The 20,913-nt window shown below is 35.4% G+C and overlaps 1 protein-coding gene across 1 annotated transcript in view; it reads right to left on the bottom strand.

The window, feature by feature from the left end:
- Positions 1 to 20,913, bottom strand: part of LOC128673858 (guanylate cyclase 32E-like) — an 85,927-nt gene that overhangs the window by 29,179 nt on the left and 35,835 nt on the right. Inside the window, exons 7-12 of the mRNA XM_053752011.1 lie at positions 17,478 to 17,624; positions 13,578 to 13,668; positions 10,574 to 10,658; positions 5,019 to 5,171; positions 3,289 to 3,426; positions 1,154 to 1,332 (exon numbers count right to left, since the gene is read on the bottom strand). Of these exons, the coding sequence (XP_053607986.1) occupies positions 1,154 to 1,332; positions 3,289 to 3,426; positions 5,019 to 5,171; positions 10,574 to 10,658; positions 13,578 to 13,668; positions 17,478 to 17,624 (793 nt within the window). The remainder of the gene's footprint in view (positions 1 to 1,153; positions 1,333 to 3,288; positions 3,427 to 5,018; positions 5,172 to 10,573; positions 10,659 to 13,577; positions 13,669 to 17,477; positions 17,625 to 20,913) is intronic.

Genomic DNA, 20,913 nt, shown 5'->3' on the forward strand with positions numbered 1-20,913 from the left:
TACGGACTGGCAAAGTGAAGAAAAAAAAGTAGGAAAATGGACAGGATTATGTAACAGGACAAAACATAGGATACTTTGTCAGCCAATAGGTAACAACCGCATTCCCAAATAGTCAAGCAGGCGGCTGGTTATAAAATCACAGCTGCCATTTTCTTAACAAAAATAAGGTCATTTTTTACGCTGATCCTGAGCTTTGCAGCATCAGGAATTTCCCCTTGTGATGCATTAAATACTTGAATTTAGTATGCCGCCTGTGGATCGAAAGGTCTCAGGTTCGTATCCCACTCATGCCATATGAGTTTGTATACCAATCTGACTAATACATAGTAGTTTTCATCGACCACCACTTGCCTCCGGTGAAGGAAAACATCTTTAGGAAATCTGCACACTGGTGGACAGTTTAGTTCACTCATGTGTGTATACGACTACCTGCCATTAGATGGCGGTAAGTAATCGTAAAAGTCATGTCAGATGACTTTAGGCGACTTGAATAAAATCTGACACCAGTGTAAGCAATAACACACTCGATATGATGATGATGAGTATGTCGGTAACGCTAACCGGCCGATTCTTCCATCACGAATCAAATACGAATAGCCCCGACAATATGCGGAGAAACAAAATCCAAAAACAAATCATTTATTCAGAAATTAGGCCTTCACAGGCACTTTTTCACGTCATAATCTAAATTAAATGATGTTTTACCAAAGCTACAAACTACTAGCATTTCGGAACGACCACTGCTGAGAAGAAATGCCGAAAGAAACTCATTCAAACAGTGTTGGTCCCTGTTATGCCAGAAGGGCTTACCATTTTTTAAATATAAATTTATGTATATTTTTTTATCAGTAATATAACATGTAAGTACACAATAAAGTACATGGTCAAAAGGTATACTGAAACATATTATGATTGTGATCAAGTGCTGATGAAAGGAAAATATATATACTTATATATATATATGTATAATTAACCAAACAAAAAAAACTTTTAATAAAAGATCGAGCTGACCAGTTCCCCCGGCAGCACCCGTTCACGAGTTGACGCGAGAGTCAGCCATCGCGAAGCTCAATGACAATAGAGGGAACCTCCCGACCCAATCCACGACGCCGACGTGAGAGCGAGACAGGAGAAGCTTGCACATCTTGATTACCTGTAATGTCTGAACAGCAATGTGGCAGCCAGGATCGCTGCGGCAGCGACTGCTGCAACCGCTGACAAGAGTCCAGGGTCGTGGGGTATGGAGCATTTGGCCCCGTTGAACCCACAGGGGGGCTCGGCAACAGGCGGCTTTCCCCCTATCCAAGGTATATTGCTTCCGCCGACCAGCTCCTGAAATGATAAACTATTAAAGATACCTCGTTCAAATAATATTTTACAATTTTTCTTCTATTCGAGTGTGGTAATAACTAACCTGGTCTGGTCAGGGATAAATAGCCTTGACAGCTGATAGGCAACAACAGCATTCCCAAAGAAGGTTGAAGTCAGGCAGGCGGCCGATCGTAAAACCACAGCCAAGACTTAACAATTTTTAAGCTTATTTTTGGTTAATGCCGCAAAAGCCAACAGGAAAACGCGAATCAAGTTTACTTGTTTTCAATTTTATCTAAAACTAGCTTTTGCCCGTGGCTTCGCCCGCGTGAATTTCATAGTAAAATCTCGGTCATTCTTTAAGAAAAATTATGAAAGTGTATGTTTTTTCACCAATTTTCAGCTTTTTATTTTGAAATTTTTATTAAGTTCCTTACAATCTTTCACCCCTTTTGGAAGACGTTGAGGGTTAATTTTCAAAAATAATCTTAAAAATGGATTCATCAACTTGTTGTAAACAACCAAAATCCAAGTCACTAACTTCAACGTTGTCGAACTTTCATATAAATTTTTTTCACCTTTTTCACCCGCTTCGGGGCCGAATTTGAAAAGATTCTCTCTTTGTGCTCACCTACAGCTACACTCCCCAGGGAACCTACATGCCAAATTTCAGCTTCCTACGCCCAGTAGTTTCGGCTGTACATTGCCTGTAAGTCAGTCAGTCAGTCAGTCAGTCAGTCATACAGTCACTCAGTAACAGAAGAGTTTTATATATCATGTAACAAGCTGTGGTTACAAGTAAACAAGTCTTTTGTTCTTCAAATAGTTGGACAATGTATTCATTATGTAACAGACACAACTTCGGGTTACACGCAAAACTTTTGTGATTACAAAACGAATCTTATCGCCAAAACGACTCTTACATGCATAATGAAGAAAAGGGTTTCAAAAAAAACCTTTGTCACAGACAAACATTTAAATAGATACAAAAGCAAATAGCACAATATAAAAAAGAGTATTTATTGCCTACGTTACAGTAAGGATCTTGACGACCTCGGTGGCGCAGTGGTAAAGTTCTTGCCACTGAACCGAGAGGTCCCGGGTTCGATCCCCGGTCGGATCATGATGGAAAACGATCTTTTTCTGATTGGCCCGGGTCTTGGATGTTTATCTATATATGTATTTGTTATAAAATATGGTATCGTTGAGTTAGTATCCCATAACACAAGTCTCGAACTTACTTTGGGGCTAGCTCAATCTGTGTAATTTGTCCTAATATTTATTTATTTATACTCTCGGGCCGACTCAATATTCAATTTCGTAATAATTTTCCAACTGATTTTCTTGCAATCTGTATATAGCATGAAACGAGTGCACATTCATTTGTAGCGTGTGATTCCGCCCTATACTTGGACCACTCTAGTTCGTTTGTATATTTTTATTTTATTTATCTTCATATGTGACGGGGTAACCGGAAAAATGCATACATGAGAGAGAAGGAGAGACGATTCGTTCTCCATTTCAGTGGGTGTATATTATCTGTGCAAGTGAGGAATCTGTCTTGAATCGTGAAATGTTGGTCGGAATCATAAATCTGGCTTTAAGGATAAGGTTCACAAAAAAACCTTGGATTTTCACTCTAAATGTTGGAATCAAAAAGCCGACTAAAACGATTTTTGTACCAATCTGAAAAAAAAAATAATAGAAAAGAAAAAATAAAGTTGCACCAGTCAACTTTGACGTTAACTATAACCTGCCACCATTGAGTTAACATGTTGATATTGACTAAGTACAAAGTTGACGTATTCAACGCACCCTAAGTCGTGAACCAGTCAATTATTTATTTATTTGTAAAACATATAATTTACATTAGTTATTGTTGAGTAGTCATACCATGTTTTGCCTTCAATAAGGCGTACTTCGTCAAGTCGTATTTCGTCTAAATCTCCGACATGACTTTAAAGAGTGAAGTCTTACTGGTAGAAGATCCGAAGAGTTGGTATATCTGAAGGTAGCCACAGGCTGCGCGCTCCACCCACTGAGTGTTGTTGGGTCTGCTACCAGTCCGATCACTGTGAAGTTGCCTTCAGCGTCTCCTGCGCTATCCATGTTCACCTGTGTGTAAATTATACTTAGTAAAGTCAATTATTTACACAAAAATTTGACCGGCACTTTTTCACGTCAAATTATATATTATACTAGCTTCTGCCCGCGGCCGGGATCAGTTATTATTCCGGGTTGAAAGGTACCTTATGTCCTCCTCCGTACTTCAAACTGTATGTTTGCAACATTTCAAGAATATTGGTTGAGTATTTAGAGCGTGAAGAGGTAACAAACATTCAAACTTACTTTCACATTTATAATATTAGTTAGGATTAAATTAATTAGGATTTATGTAGTATGCATAGATTTCTATAATTCTAGAAATAATTAAAACCGCGTGTCTGTTACACTAGTTCATGCAATTGCGTGAACATGTTAATTATTGTTCCTATTCTATAACTAAAGGCTTTACTACGAATATAATACTTATCTGTGATAGCTTGAAGATTTATGACTTTTGCATTTTCAACATAGACAAATTTTATTTCGTGGCATTGAAATTAAATTCAATCGATCCCCACGAGGCTTTCCCTTGAAATGAAAGTATATTTCAAAAACGCTTTATAAAAATATAAACAGATTGATCTGTTACCCTTGAGGGAAATAATTTTCCATTGCTTTGAGTATAAAAGTATCTATATGCCGACTGTATAGATATTTCGCTCATAACGGTTATCAAATAAGTAAAAACCCAATGGTTTCCTTACACCGAACATGGCTATATACCTATATAATAGGTAGGTATATAGACATGGCTCAAAAATAAAATATTCCTATTATAAAGGAGATATTATAATAAAGGAGATTTATCTCCTTCTTCCTATTTCTGTTATGAATAAATCACAATAGATATACAAGAGGATTTACAACAAATAAGTACTTAATTCAGTGCGTACCGTATATTATATACACGCCTAATATCAAAGCGTAAAATATACAATACCTAGACATTTAATTATGCGCAATCAAAATTACGAATCAAGAAGCGGTGGTGGTGTAATGGTTAAGACGCCCGCCTGTGGATCGAAAGATCCCAGGTTCGAATCCTACTCGTGCCACATGAGTTTGTATACCAATCTGACTCATATATAGTATTTTTCATAGACCACCACATACTTCCGGTGAAGGAAAACATCGTGAGGAAACCTGCACACTGGTTGATTAGTAACTTGCGTGTGAAGTGGAGAAGGCAATGGCAAACCACTCCATTAATAATTCCAAGAAAGTTGTTGTGTGTGTTTCATTCCACGTAATGACCACGACCCTCAGCCATGAGGAATACAACTATGAAGAATCAAAATTACAAAATTTGTATGTATACATGCATTGAAAAGTAATATGCCTCGACCCATATTTCGTAAAAGTAATCTTCCAATGCGAAGATTCAGCTGTGATTTTACAACCGACCGCCTACCTGGCGTCTACCCTCATTGAGAATGCTAGGCTAATGTCCCTCGTACGTGATCAGGGGGATAGTAGTATTTTAGGGCGAGATCACGCCAGCACCACCATAAATGTCCCGCGTATGTAATCCACGGTCGGGAGGATAGTAGTATTGTAGGGCGGGACCACGCCACCACCACGATAACGATGTAAAAACTTACATCAAACCCTTGCACAGATCTGTAGATGGTGGGTCGTAGAAGCTTCATGAGGGTCGCTCCGTCGGTGGCTGGAAGGCCTGTCCTCATGATAGCGGTGGCTGCGCGGGCCCATAGCGTCACTGCGTCGTACAGGTGGGCTGCCTCGATTGGCACCTGCAACAATTTATTATTTAATCTAGCTTTTGGCCCGCGTGAGTTTCCCCACATTATTTATACATGTATGCAAAATTTCAAGAGAAAAGCCTTTAAACGGTTTATACTAACTTGTTAGGGATTAGGATGCTCACAGCATGTGTTTAGTAACTGTAAACACTGTTTCTAGTTTTTACCTCTATATTGTTCTATACATAACTATAAATAGGCTATGTATGTATTATATAAGAGAGACGAATAGAAGCCAGAACATTTCCTTTTTACAATTTAATAGGAAATAGAATGCAAAAAGGAATAGATGTAATTTGATAAGATTTTCATAGGGGATAGGGGAATGGATTTATATAGGGGATAGTCTAACTTAAAGTCTGATATAGGTATCATCGCTATACGTTGCTGAGAATCAGAGCTATTGACAATGACAAGTTATTAGCGGACGCACGAAGTTAATACGGACGAATCCGCAGGTAAAAGCTAGTAAATAAAAAAATTCCCTTTCTCTATTGGAAATTGAAGTAACTAACGATCTAAGGTAATCTAAAGTAGATTTTTATCACAAGCGATTTATTAGAGGACCATTATGTCCTTTTGGGGTCAAACAATATATTTCCATTCATAGTAATACATTTTATATTAGCTCAATAAAAATTTATATTACATGTGTTGATGCCATTTTAGACCATCAATATTAAATGTTAGAAACATTTGTGATAATTTCAATTTTTAAAACAAAATGGCGTAATCTACAAATACGCCCTCTGTTTGAACTCAAAGACAATGTGACTTTGGTTTTGTAGATATTTAAAATCCTATGAATATCTTGTACTTATTTTTAGTTTGTCAGAGTAAATTTATTTTGTGCGACTAAGCGCCCGAAATATGTAAATTTACTCACAAATCTCTGTTTTGTCTGTCTGTCATCAACTGTCTGAATTAATATATTAATATATAGCAACGTCTCGTCGTGCAAATACTCTCGACAATATTATAAAAATTAAATGTGACAACACGTGTTGGTACCTCCTTCTTGAGCAAAAATATTCCAATATCACAGACATTGATAAGATAAATTCGATCCAAAGATGTTTCTTTGGATCTAATTTCGAATTTCGAATTTCGAAGATCGAATCGGCAAAAGTTTTTTAAATAATAATACTATATTATGATTGATATTTTTTTTTTATACCACTGAGCTATTTTCTTCTGTGTCACCGATTTATTACCCACATATATTGAGATACCAGTAGATTTCGAGTGATGCGCGTTCAGACAGACAGACAGACAGATAAAAATTTCCAAAACTATATTTTCGTCATCTATATCAGTAACTAAGTATATTCCATGAAGAATTTTAAAAAAATCCAATGTAAAAATTTCTGGAATCGAGCGGGAAAATTGGAGAAAGGCTTTCTTTAATTCTATTATATGTATCGATTATAGTGAATTTTATACCAAGAGTGAGTAGCATCAATTTAGACAAAATGGCGTCCAGCTCGATTCCAGAATTTTTTCATCTCATTATTATTTTCAAAAATAAGTTAAAAAGCATGTGTGACATGTATATAACAAATCCATTTAAAAATGGCGTACGTTTGATTTTTGCGTTTTTCTACGCATGTTGCTGGCTGGAAATATATTTTTTTAAAAGCCGAACTCAAATAATGTAGAATTCTAACTCCGCATCGAAGTAATCAGGCACGTAGGCTCCATATAGACTATATTAATTTCACCCTGGTTTGGAGATCTGCCAACCAAAGTTGCTTAAAAACGACCCTCCTTCGACCTACGTCGGACGTGAATATTCAACATGATGAATATCAATGACATATTGTCATGGATTTTTCAATTTATTTATATAATTTTCCCAAAGTTGTTGGTACTATTTAATGTAAATTACTTTTTTTAACCTAGTTGCCCGTCCTGTCTTCGCTCGGGTAAAAACCTAATAAATTAAACACCTAAACCTTCTTTAGGAATTACACTCTCTATTGGTGAAACCACATGTATGTCCGTGCATCCGTTTGGGTTTATCGCGAACAGACAGAAAAACAGACGAAACAGAGGTCTTTGTTTTATAGTATATAAGGAAGGCTGTTACCTATAATATTTACTTAATTTAAGATTTAAGCTAAATTTAAGATTCAATGAAAGCGGATAATTAATTTTTATAACATCATAAATTTTACGTTTTATCCATCCCTTCGCTTTAACGAGAACGCAGATTGAAAATTATTATAATAATGAGATTTTAATGAGGTTTCATTATTATTAAGATAATTTCTCATTTAATAAGCAGATAAGCATGACCAAAATCAATTGTATTAACTAACGTAAAATCTGAGCCTGGCAATTACAGACCAATTTCCATATTACCCGTATTAGCAAGGTATTTGAAAAGATAATGCTCAATCAAATGCTACATCATTTTAAGACCCATAATCTTTCCACGGCCATCAATACGGCTTCACTGCCGGAAAAAGTACAACTGACGCGGGAGTGGCTCTTGTCAGTCATATTTACAACGCGTGGGAGAATTCACAGGATGCCATCGGAGTATTTTGTGATCTTTCTAAAGCATTTGATTGTGTAAATCATGAAACACTTTTGCAAAAGCTTAGTCAGTACGGTAGGTTACAAACTGTTGATATTAATAACGTTAAATCAAATGGTTGTAATGTAAAAATTGGCGTACCACAAGGCTCAATTCTAGGACCCTTTCGTCCTCCTAATTTATTATATTATGTATATTATATATATATATATATATTATATATAAATTTTTTGTCCGGCAAATCAAGAATCTATTTAGGCAATTTGTGTTTTTATAACAAATTGCCTAAATGGATACAGTTCCTAACAAAAGACGTTCTCTTTGGCCAACCAATTTATCTTTATTACGTAAGGCTCTATCAGTGTAATCACCAACTTTTTAAAATAAGTTTAAATGTTTCCGGACATGCATAATGTTGTCAAATATGTATTGAGAGGGTAAAGTTAAAATATTAATATCTTTAAAAAAATCTCTAAGGCAATCCCTTCTCTTCAAAACATATATAGCACGTATTGCTCTTTTTTGTAAAATGAAAATAGTGTTAATGGTGCTAGCACTCCCCAAAGTAGTATCCCATAGGACATTAAGCTATGAAAATAACTAAAGTAAACTAATCTAGCAGTCGCCACGTCCGTCAGTTGTCTGATTCTCCAAACTGCGAATGCCGCGGAACTAAGCTTTTTAGATAGGCCATTAATATGAGCGTCCCATTGCAATTTGGAATCAAGGGTAATTCCTCGAATGACCTGCTGATGCATCCATCATCGTCTCCCTACAAGGTAATCCCTCAATGTTTTACTGCACGCAAATGATTTTTTGTCACTCATTGAATGCAACAAGACCTCTTTGACGACAAAAGATTATTTCAATTTGTTTTTTCTTAAACATCTTATTACAGTGTGAATAAAGCATGTAACTTTTCAATCTTAGCTTCTAAACCGTGAGAAAAATGCCAACAACAACCAAGAAAAAGTACAGGCAACTTCACTATATAGGCTACCTTATATGGTCTTGTCCGGAGATGTTACAGCGGTGAATTTTCTAAAATTGCTTAAATTGATGTGTTATTTACTGTACAAAAGGGTCTATTCATTACCTTTTCGGCGCCAGCCTCAAAATGTCTAACAATATTTTGCTCAAATGGTTGAAAGGGTCGACAGGAGAGAGATGACTATTCGATAGCAGGAATAATCCAGGCATTTGCCAATTTTTGATAAATGAATATAAATAAATCAAATCGCAGAAGCGGTTGTGGTCTAGTGGATAGAAAGATAGATTCGTGGCCAGATAGATTCATCTACTTGTATCTAAATAAAAAGATTAGTAGTTTGTAACGATGCAAAGACGGAAGTAAATTGTCACAACATATCTTTCAACACGATCATAAGAACATCGCTGCGTAACAGTGCATGTTTGCTCAGCCGTCCGGTAGTCATGTTCGCATTAATAACCTACATATTTTTATTGATTACAAACTTAACAAGCTTATTAACTGATTTTAGAATGTGTACGACAATATTGTAAATACATTTTTTGGTTTAAGCCATAAATTCTAAGTTCTTATGTAAGTGAATGTTTTCTTATGAGAACATAGATTTTTTTAACCTGAAGTTTTATGTTTACTTGCATATACAGGTTGACATTAAAGCCTGTTCCAATTGCTCAGTCGCGCTCATCCGTCGTCGGATCAACGCAGAAATTATGTGTAGTTTCGACGTACGTCAACGCACGTCACTGTCAAACCCTATAGAAAACAACGGAGAACGAAGGAGCTACACCGTATTGCGTCGTGGCAACGCAGCGCGACTGAGCAATGGATGGTAACACACTCTAAAAGACTGCGGTGGCATTTCTTAATGCTTTCAATAATTTATTAGATAATAGTATGCGACTACTTGCCTCTGAATGGCGGTAGGTAGTCGTGGTCATGTCAGATGCCCAAATAAAATCAAACACCTAATATTGTAGCAATAACATAAACATTAAAAAATAAAGATTTTTTTGACATCTAAATCACATCACATGACATCTAAATGACATTTTAAACAATGTTAATTTCATACTCCGTTGTACGGAGTACCTACTAATTCCATGGGTAATACATTACTTAAAATGTATAATGTTTAACTACTTAGCAATAATATGCTTATAAGGCCCAATAAGTTAATTGTTGTCTTTGAAGAAATGGCTGCGGGTAGAATGTTGCGTCGCTTCAGCAAGCCTACCATCAACTTTTACAGAACGATTCCAATGCAACTCAGTTCAATTTAGAAACCTAGAATGAATCACATCCATACAAAAAATTAAGTCGATGGTACGAATTTGCAATGCAGGTCAGTTTAGGTCGTAAAGCGAATCTCGTTAAGAGATGATGGTAAGCCCCCTGCTCTTTGGAAGTCGGCAGTAGACTTAGTATGACATTTTTAACGTCAATAAATGATATATTTTACTCTTCTTGACCTTATCCCAATCATGTGGGGTCGGCACAGTATGTAAATTCCTTCCATTTCGTTCTGTCATTCGCCATGTCCATTGATACTCCTTTCCTGTTCATACTATCCTTGACACACTCCATCCATTTCTTCTTAGCCCTCTATTCCTGGAACCCTTTACTTCCATGTATAATGCCCTTTGAGTGACGTGATATTCATCTCTTCTTAAAATATGCCCGTACCAGCCCAAATATGTATGTATGCATTCAATAAATGATGTATATCCATGTAGAATTAGTTGGTACTCCATACAATCTACTAACTGCATGTGTATATCAATAAAGAATTCTAACTGTGACTAGTTCACGTTAGGTGGGCCGCGTGCCTAGTGCCTGCTTAATTATGTAAAAATTACTGACCGAGGTGTCTTCGAACAGCTTGTGGTAATTTGGCACGCAGAAAGGTATTGCAGCTGACAGCTCGCGGATCATTTGGCACAGTATCCTGGAAAATAAATCACGATTAATATCCTACTGATATTATAAATGCGATGTTGTTTCCATGCGAGGGCAGAATGCTCTTTATATTATCCTTACGATATATAAGGAAGTCCACCTGACGTCTGTCTGTATGAACGTGATAAACTCAAAAACTAGTGGACGGATTCTTGAGGAAGGTTTAGGTCATAGATAAAAGAAATGTTTAGGTGTGTGTCTACGCCAGTACACCACAACACTAGGCACGTCCCGCCCGCGAGCCAATGGCTTGCGAACACGACAATTTAAATTTGATTCCTGCGCGCGCATTACTAATCTAGTTTTTGTATTGCTTTCATGTCCTGTAATAGAATCGAATTCTATTCCAATCTTCCAATTTGTATCAACAAGAAAAATTAAATTATCTAAATATTATCTCAAAGTATTTTATTTTATCTATTAGTTCCGTAACGAACAGTGTATAATTTATTATGGTCTTATTTCTTAATAAATCCTTTGAATTTGATCACGACAAAAGCAATAACGATTTCGATTAAATTTGGTACACGGCCCAGGTAGAATATTACTTGGAATGGCTTAGCTACCCTACTTTTTATCACATCGATATAACATATATATTAGGACAAATCACACAGATTGAGCTAGCCCCAAAGTAAGTTCGAGACTTGTGTTATGGGATACTAACTCAACGATACTATATTTTATAATAAATACATATATAGATAAACATCCAAGACATTGGCCTGGGCCAATCAGAAAAAGATCATTTTCCATCACGACCCGACCGGGGATCGAACCCGGGACCTCTCGGTTCAGTGGCAAGAATCTTACCACTGCGCCACCGAGGTCGTCAATAATAATACGCCGAAATTGTTAAAATACGTGTGAAAAAATTAAGATCCCATTAAAATGGCGTGTTGTGACAAACCAATGTAATTTGAGCCGGGTAGATGGGCTGTGAAATTTATTCTGTACGGTTTGTGTCAGTTTGCTTTGGCCAAGCGAAGCGACATTTCTAGTAAGTTGACGAATCTTCCCTTCCAAGATAATGTGAGAATATTATAGTAGGTGCGTGCAAACGATACTTTCAGTGTTTCGTAGATATTCTCGAAACTCAGAAATCAAAAAATGTAATCGTCAGACGTTACGTTTTGTTAGTTACAAAATGTTATTAAACTTCTTAAACATATTATAGGCCACATTTATAAACAAAAAGCTATTTTGAAAGAATATCTCACACGTGAAACAAAAACATTACATTTATTTATTCAATTTTTATAGATATAATGTAAATACAAATAAAGTTTCAATTTCAAAAATTCGAAATATGGTTTTAAATGTTTAAACAATTTTCACTCAGATGAGACACCAATAAATAAAAAACTAGAATTAGTATTGCAAAAGGTAGAGCTTGGTACAAATGTCGTCTGCATGAGTACCTCATTTATATATTTCTGCCGCCAGATAGCAGTGCGTGCATTGTTATGTTCCGGTTTGAAAGGTGTAAAAGCCAGTATTATTACAAGTATTATGGCTGAGATCATGGGTCAAAGTAGGCAACACGCGTGCGACTCCCCTGCTGATGCAGGCGCTGCTAGGCTTTGGTGACCACATACCATCAGATAGACCACATGCTTGGCAGTATAAAAAAATATCAACAGTTCCACACGCAAATTGAAAACATAAATTAACGTTTAGAACGTCAACAGAATTTTTTACCTTTATTAAGACTACACGTTATGGGAAACAAATGAAATATAAGCTTTACATTGTACTATTTCGTCAAGTTTGACATTTTCTGGATCATTTCTCGTATTACTCCGCTACCCTATTTCATCCCTCATGAATTCTTGAATGGACATACTTATAAATAGTTGCTTTTGGAGATTAGCCAACTGCTGGGGTGTATTTTTATAGAAAAGTTCACTAAAGGACTTACGAAACGACTGCATGGCGTGGAGTCTCCGTAAATAAATCATTTTGTGAAAGAAACTTACCTTCTACGCTTTTGTTTTTTCAATTTTTTCATCGGTAATCACTTTGTTTGTGATATAGTCAAGGTTAAGGTTGACCCAATTTTCTTTTTCCGGCTTAATTATATATTACGCTATATATAAATCGGCTCAGCGACGGATAGTCGCGAAAGCGTGACACACGGACAGAATTTCGCATTTATTATACTTGTTTAAAATATTTGAATTTAATTATAAACATATTTAGAACATTTAAACTAAAAATTGCAGAATTTAAACTAAGATTTTAATTATAACTATATCAACGAATTTTGTCGCGAACGCGTCCAATAAATAAATATATTAGGACAAATCACACAGATTGAGCTAGCCCCAAAGTAAGTTCGAGACTTGTGTTATTGGATACTAACTCAACGATACTATATTTTATAACATATACATATATAGATAAACATCCAAGACCCGGGCCAATAAGAAAAAGATCATTTTCCATCATGACCCGACCGGGGATCGAACCCGGGACCTCTCGGTTCGGAGGCAGGCACTTTACCACTTCGCCACCGAGGTCGTCAATCGAGGCAGAGTTTCAAGAATGCTGGCAGCATTTCCTCGCTGTATAGCGAGACCCGCTGAGCAAGGTAACTGCCGTCTTTGGAGTCTCCCGTTGCCCCGATCAAACACGCCGATTATCTTATGAGGAGACAGCCCCAACAGCTTCCTGAGAATGGTGGCCAGCAGACTAGACTGCACATATGTTTTATCTTACTTAATCACTGTTGTGCTAGCTCACGTGGGATGGTAAAGCAGTGATTAGATATTATTTGGAATTGTATTGTATTTGTTTTAAAATATGTTACTACTAACAATAGGTTAAGGCTAATGTACTAAACAAAAAAACAGAGTTTTTTGAATTTGTTTTTGTATGGAAGTATAGATACTGTGTTAAAACTTACGAGTAATGTGGATTGGTCGGGAAGGACGGCGTAAGTCGGAGGACAGCCCGGAATCCCATAATGTCGTTACTGTTGTTTTGTCCAAGATGATCTGTAAAAAAAATACAATATTGTAAATTCCGTACCTACTACCTATATGGTACTAAGCAACCCGTCTCGGCTTCGCTCGAATAAAAACATTATTTAATTTAAAAAAACTTAAATCAATTTTCAGGAATCACACAGTCTATTGGTAAAAAAAACCACATAAAAATCCGTGCAGCTTTTAAGTTTATCGCGAACAGACAGACATACAGTTAATCCTGAATGTTTCGTCTATCTATATGTCTATCTATGCCAAATTTCATCAAAATCGGTCCACTAGTTTGAGTTAATTCATTACGAACAAAAAAATAAATAAAAATACAAATCTTTCCTCATAATCAAAATCAAATCATTTATTCAGAAATTAGGCCTTCACAGGCACTTTTTCACGTCATATTCTAAATTAAATTATGTTTACCAAAGCCAGAAACTCCGGACATTTCGGAACGACCACCTCTTTATGGATATGTGATAGATTGTATCGTAGCAATATGTATGTCTGTCTGTGATGAACGAGACACATTACGTCATGTATGTCGCCTGATACTTCAAGAACTGCTGGGAAATAAATATATTTCTACAAATAGAAGCATCAAACAATTATAGCGGTTGACCAAAAAGTAAGCAGCGAGTTGAGCAAAAAGTGCTCTCCGGCTCTCCTATTATCACCACATTACGTATTGACGAGAAACACTTTCGAACTATTATAATTTTTAGGGTGAGTTGCACCAGGGAAATTTGACGTTAAAAAACGCAGAGTATGTCATTATGTCTAAACTTCGACGGCGCGCCGGTTAAAATCAACGTCCTATATGCTACACTAAAACAATTTATTTATTCTAATGAAATCCTATTATATTAAAAGAAAAAAACAACAAGTGTTTCTGATTCTCTAATTGCCAATTAGCTATTTTTTAATTCGAATGTAGAATAATACTTCATAAACATATAAAAACTCATCATGTGGAAGATCCAGTGTCATAACGATACCAATAATGGAAATAAGTGACCAAAATGCCGCTTGAAAAGAGTTTATGGCTATTCTAGAAGTTAACTAAACGACATAACTCGCACACAGCTTGTCAACTTTTTTATTTCCTAGACGTTTCGAACCTTGTGTGTTCGTGTGTGCGCGTTTAATACCTGTCGTTTCATATATAATTTATGCAACGCAAAAGATTAAAAGTAGTTGTACTTTTGTACTCCCAATATTAGGCACTCTATACTTTTCGAGATCAGTTGGTATGATCATACATACACAACTGGAAACTATTTTTAATGGAACTCTTAAAAGACGTTTACAGGCACTCTGCCTATAGGTCTAATTTATGTATAACAAACGGCCCGTCCCGGCTTCGCTCGCCTAAAAACATAATAAATTATACCCCTAAACCTTCCTCAGGGATCAAACTATCTATTGGTGAAAACAGCATGAAAATCCGAGTAGTAGTTTATGGCGCACAGCAGACAGATGCGACAGAGAACTTTGTTTTATAACATGTAAGGATTTAACAATATGGGTCTAACCCAAAATAAGTAGGCTACACCTAGTTTACTGTTATTTAAATACAACAGTACATGTATCCTGTTACAGTATTTAGTTAATAGAAAAAATAAAAAATCTTATAACAATATTACATTAAGAGATTCAACAAAAAAACATTATTATATTTTTAATACAAGCAATTCAATTCGACATTCTCGTAAAATCGCAAACAAGTCCTGACAAGACTAGGGAACTCGTCAAAGGCTTACTGCCATACTGTCATATATATTTTTGTCACGCACGCGTCAAATACAACGTGGTCTCTCTGAGACATTTTTTATAATCTTGTTTTTTAATGAGTGTGTGCACTATTATTCTGATATATATTCCTTAATATATTCCTTCACTGGAAGCAAGTGGTAGTTATGCTAAATGCCATTACGCGTGGCACGGATTGGATTCAAACCTGGATCTTTCGATCATACGCAGGCGCCTTGACCACTGAACCACGATTCAACAAATTACGAACGTCATTTTATTAACTCAAAGCTCTTAAAGATAAATGAAACATAATATTTTTTTTTCCTTAGAATCATAAATTATGTTGATTTTACGTATTTTAATATTTCTTTTTGAAGTAAAGTTTTTATTCTTTTACGTAATTATGAATTGGAATCATCAATCTTTTGGGTGAATACGCACATAAAATGTATAGATTTACTTACTAATATTTTATTTGTACTGTTTACATAACTAAGTTTATTTTTTTTGTTACAAAAAATTCATTTTTTCCACAAGCAAACGAAGTAAGATGTCTTTAACAATAATTCATATCGTCAGAGAGGATCAACACGTAACAAAAAAACAGGTCCATGAGTAAACCGTTGAGGAGTTCCCTCGTTGGAAGCCGATCTTGGGTAGGCCTTCAGGTCTCGCTTATCATAACAATGCAATGTCATGGAAAATGATCTGACATGGAAATGGTGAGCCATCTGGTCATATTTTTTAATACCAATACATTGTCATGGAAACTGAAGCGACGTGAAGATTTTAACAATGTAGGATACGCTGAAGTATTGTTTAATTCGCAAGTTTTAATTAGAGACAAACATCTAGAGAGGTGAAACTCAATAAAGCAAGCGAAATTTGCTTTGAGCAACTTAAAACTTTAGCGACAGTGTAATAAAGTGTACTATTCATAGTATACGCTCAACGGCTGAGGAAGTAATCGGGTAAACAATCAGATGAGAGAGAATAATGAGTTATACTTATAGTAAAGACATTTTTTGCGCCCCGTTCAAGAGAACCTTTCATCCCTACCGCTCAAAAATCACCACGCGATTGAAGCACTCACATAAGTAAACACACACATCACACTTAATCTCCAAGAGACTTTAATAGTGTGCAATAAATAGAAATTTATTAATGATTTAGGGTGAGTTGCACCAGTCAACTTTGACGTTGACATTAACCTGCGCACCGCCGACGTTTAGACAAAACGTCGTACTTTGCGCGTAGGTTCAAGTTAACCTCAAAGTTCACTGGTGCAAACTTGTGAAATTTTTTGTCACAAATACTGAACTGAATTTCGTTTAGAATTTATTATCGCAAAGATCAATTACCAAAAAGGTATCGCTGTCAAAACAGTATTTGAAAAACTGTTACCGTAACTTTAACTTTCGTAAACTTAAGCAGAACTTAGTGAAGAAAATTACATTATGATGATATTAAAATATTGTTTTAAAATTGTTTAGTTTTAATGACCAAAGTTTAGTTCATTGTTTAACATAAATTTGAATGAAGACATTAAAATAGGAAATAGGTGAACTAAAGTATTTTAGTATGCATTACAATTTCTAAGTAAACAGTAGCATGGCTTTAGTGCAATAGTTTAGTGATTTGTGTTAGTCCCAACACGTCAAGGCGAATTCGAACGAATCATCACTATACACAGTATGATAGAAAGTCGCTTCCCGCTTTCTGTTCCCTATGTATGCTTATAACTTTAAAACTACGCAAAGAATTTTGATGCGAGTTTTTTAAATAGATATAGTGATTCAAGAAGCAGGTTTAGAGTGTATATTTTATTATGTTTTTACGCGAATGAAGCCAGCACGGGTCGCTCGCGCGCTCCCTACTCACTAGCGCTACCATGAACGTGAACAAATTCCAAAATAATTGTAAAAGTCATATAAGCGAGTTACGATGTTTTACGAAAGGCCCTCAATTCTTTATCAGAATTGCAAATTCGATAATAATTAAAAACCGTACACAATCAGAATATTACACGCATTCATAATACACAAACATAACTCCAGAAACAATCTCACCAGCGTGCGTCATGGCCGCGGTGCTGGGGTCGAAGATCTCGTCATCGACTGCCACCACGGCATACTCCCCATTCTTCAGCAGCTCCCGTCGCTGGAGGATATTCACGAAGTCCACTAGCGCTATATGTTCCCCGAGGAAGACGTATACTGCAAATAATAAAGCACATGTACATACTATTATTTTGTGGAACAGGCACGATTTGTGCTTTATACCTAAATAGGACCATTCCATATCCTTTTGTCAAAGTCGTACAGTCAACAGCACATCAAGTTACACTGCATAAACCTCTATGTCGCGGTAATAGCGACGAGTTTGTAATTAATTTGGGTAGGTTGATGTTCTGTTGACTTTACGTACAAGGCAACTAATACCCTTGTACGTATAGTCAACAGCGTCCATATTTTCGCATAATTTATTTTGTTCTTTGGCATAAAATATTTTGGCATAGTAACTAGATCTAAGACATAATTTAACTTTTTGGTTAGGTTAAGTTAGTTATGCTTCAAATAGGTAAACTGTTTGCGTAAGAACGATAACGTCCTTAAGCAAACATTTTACCTATAAAAAGCATACGCTTAAAAGTCATTATGCCAATAATACAGTATTACAGTGCTATTACATAAAGGCTTAAATTTTTATGCATAAAGTAGAGACCCGTTAATGGACCCACCTAGCTTGGGGAGCTGATATACAACAATAGCATTCCCAAGGAGGGTTAACGTTAAGCATTCCTGTATTTTCTTAATCAGTTTACTCACTAATATGAAATATCATATCAAATTAGATATATTATTCTTATCTAAACGTTTTCCCGATTACTTCGCAACTGAGACCAGGAGCCCGAAGTCAACTTTAAAACAATTTGCAATGATTTATTATATACGGCTTATTGTTATTTTAATTAGTAAATAAGTATTGGAATTTGTTATATAGATATAGACTGTGGCCTAAAACAAAGTTACGGGCGAAACTAGTTTGTGAATAGATTTCACATAGATAAGTACTTTCGGATTAAAGCGATTCGAACTTCTTAACAAACAAATCACAAGAGTATTAATAAACCTCATTTTTATTTCTGGATTCATCTATATTTTAATATGCTCACAATCCCTTTTTAATGGCCTAAAATGTTTACATTAGATTTGTAAGCTAAATAGGGATTGACCTTCGATACAATACGGTTATAACGTTTAATTCAACCTATTGTTCAGAATATTACGCGTCAAATTTATATCTGGTTTACGGGCCTGTAAAATTAAGATTAATTACTACATAACTGGACCATTGTATTTAGGTTTTAAATTAAAACTTACTTAAATTTCATGTAAACACCATATAAAATTCGTTCTGTATTTAGTTTTAAGTGCATAACACGGAGCTGCGGTCCAAAGCTCCTTAATCGCTTGTGTTTCGAATGCCAGCTAAATTCTATCACTGAACTCAGACACATGCCGAATGCGTGAACGTTACGTAATTTTTAAGCGAGCTGTCTTGTTTACCGCAATGAAAAACCAGCAATGTATATACCAAATCTTCCGAAATTTAACAAATTATTCGACGACACTGTGGAGCCAGTATGACACTGATGTCAAAATTGAATTAAGTGGCCTAAAGGCATCTGTCATGGCATTTACCTGCTGCCATCTACTGTCAAGAAGAAAGTTAAAGTACTCCATGTTTTGTTGATTGAAAAAGAAAAATATTTCGAAAGAAACACAATGATTTATTGCTAAAAGGATATCTCGAAGATCTGTCGTCACAAAATAGAGAAGTTGAATTTAATTTCTCCGGATTTGAATGAAGTTTGTTATAGATACAAGCAAAATATAATTTGCGATTATACCTACAATGAACACCACATCTACCTACCGAACTGAATTGCAACAACTCGTGAACGGGTGCTGCCAGAGGGAACTGGTCATCCCGTTTCTCATATATTTTCATGTAAGTTAATTGTGTTTCACATCGATATATATATATATATTATAATCAGCACTCGGATCACAATCATAACCTGTTTTGATATACCTTTTGACTATGTACATTATGTACTTTTATATATTATTAGAAATTTTTGTATTGTATTGTATATTATCGGCATGTGAATGGCAATGGAAGAATTCCAATCTGCTTTTTGCTATATATTTTTAACGTTCCTTATTTGATCCATTTGCTTTCTAGGTTACCTAGCGGGATATGTACATAAATGCAATTTAACCAGAGGCATCGCGATGGGTATTGGCGCTTGCTTTTGTTGTTTTTACTCTGTGATTCTACAGATACGATATCCCGTGTATCCTTACGAGGTAGACAGAGCCAATATTTATGAAACTCAAAGGCTGACTAGTCTGTTTATTGATGTATTGAGGTTTACTGTACACTGTAGTATTTAGTTCACTAGAGTGTATGTAATTAGTCAGTTTTCTTCTTCATCTTCATAGTCCTATTCCTCATGACTGAGGGTCGTGGTCATTATGGATTGAAACACTCACAACATCATTCTTGGCTCCATTAATCGGCTTGTTTGCCATTGAATTCTTCTTCGCCATTTCACACACGAGTTAATATTCAAGAGTGCAAGTGTCCTCACGATGTTTTCCTTCACCGGAAGCAATTGGTGGTCGACGAAATCTATTAGTATACTATACATGAGTCAGATTGGTAGGTATACAAACTCAGTGGACGAGAAACCACTCCTTTAATACTGCCAATGAAGTCGGTGTCTGTTTCATACAATCAATTATCTTTATTGCGTCCATGGGTGAAAAAAGTATTTCTTTCTTTTTGTGATCTATGATAGGCGCAGTCTTGTGGTATTCAATGCAACTGTTAATAATAATGATACAATGTTTTATATATAATTAAAAATTGTATCATTACTATATATTTATATTATATCATAAATGTTGGACAATAATACATACCATCATAAATAAAGGAGAAATTTTTAAATATATTATTAACTAACAATTCATACAATTTTATTTTAAAACAGTTTATAAACACATAATAACAAAAAACTCACAAATACGACTACGTTTAATATCATTGCCTTCCCAGAAATCAGTCAACCAATTGATTCAAACGCACTCATATAAAAAACCTTTTGAATTTAAAATCATTTATATTTAAATCGATAAAAATCGTATTAAGAAATTCCCGAGTCGCTGAATCGAAAATCCAATTTAGTGCAATAAGCACAGAATTAGAACTGGTTGCTTTCGTTCTAAGTATTATATATATGTTATATATATTGAAAAGGTATAGTATATTGAAAAGTTAATGTTAATGTACCTATTTTAAAACAAAATTTATTTTTAGTTGTAAAACTCGTTTCGGAATTAAAGCTTTTAAAAATGCATAAGAAACACTGCTTAGAAAAGACGAAAATAAAAAATAAATTTAATAATTAATGCTTTTTAATATTTTTATTGC

The sequence above is a fragment of the Plodia interpunctella genome, chromosome 11 (assembly GCF_027563975.2).
Source record: "Plodia interpunctella isolate USDA-ARS_2022_Savannah chromosome 11, ilPloInte3.2, whole genome shotgun sequence".
NCBI lineage: Eukaryota > Metazoa > Arthropoda > Insecta > Lepidoptera > Pyralidae > Plodia > Plodia interpunctella.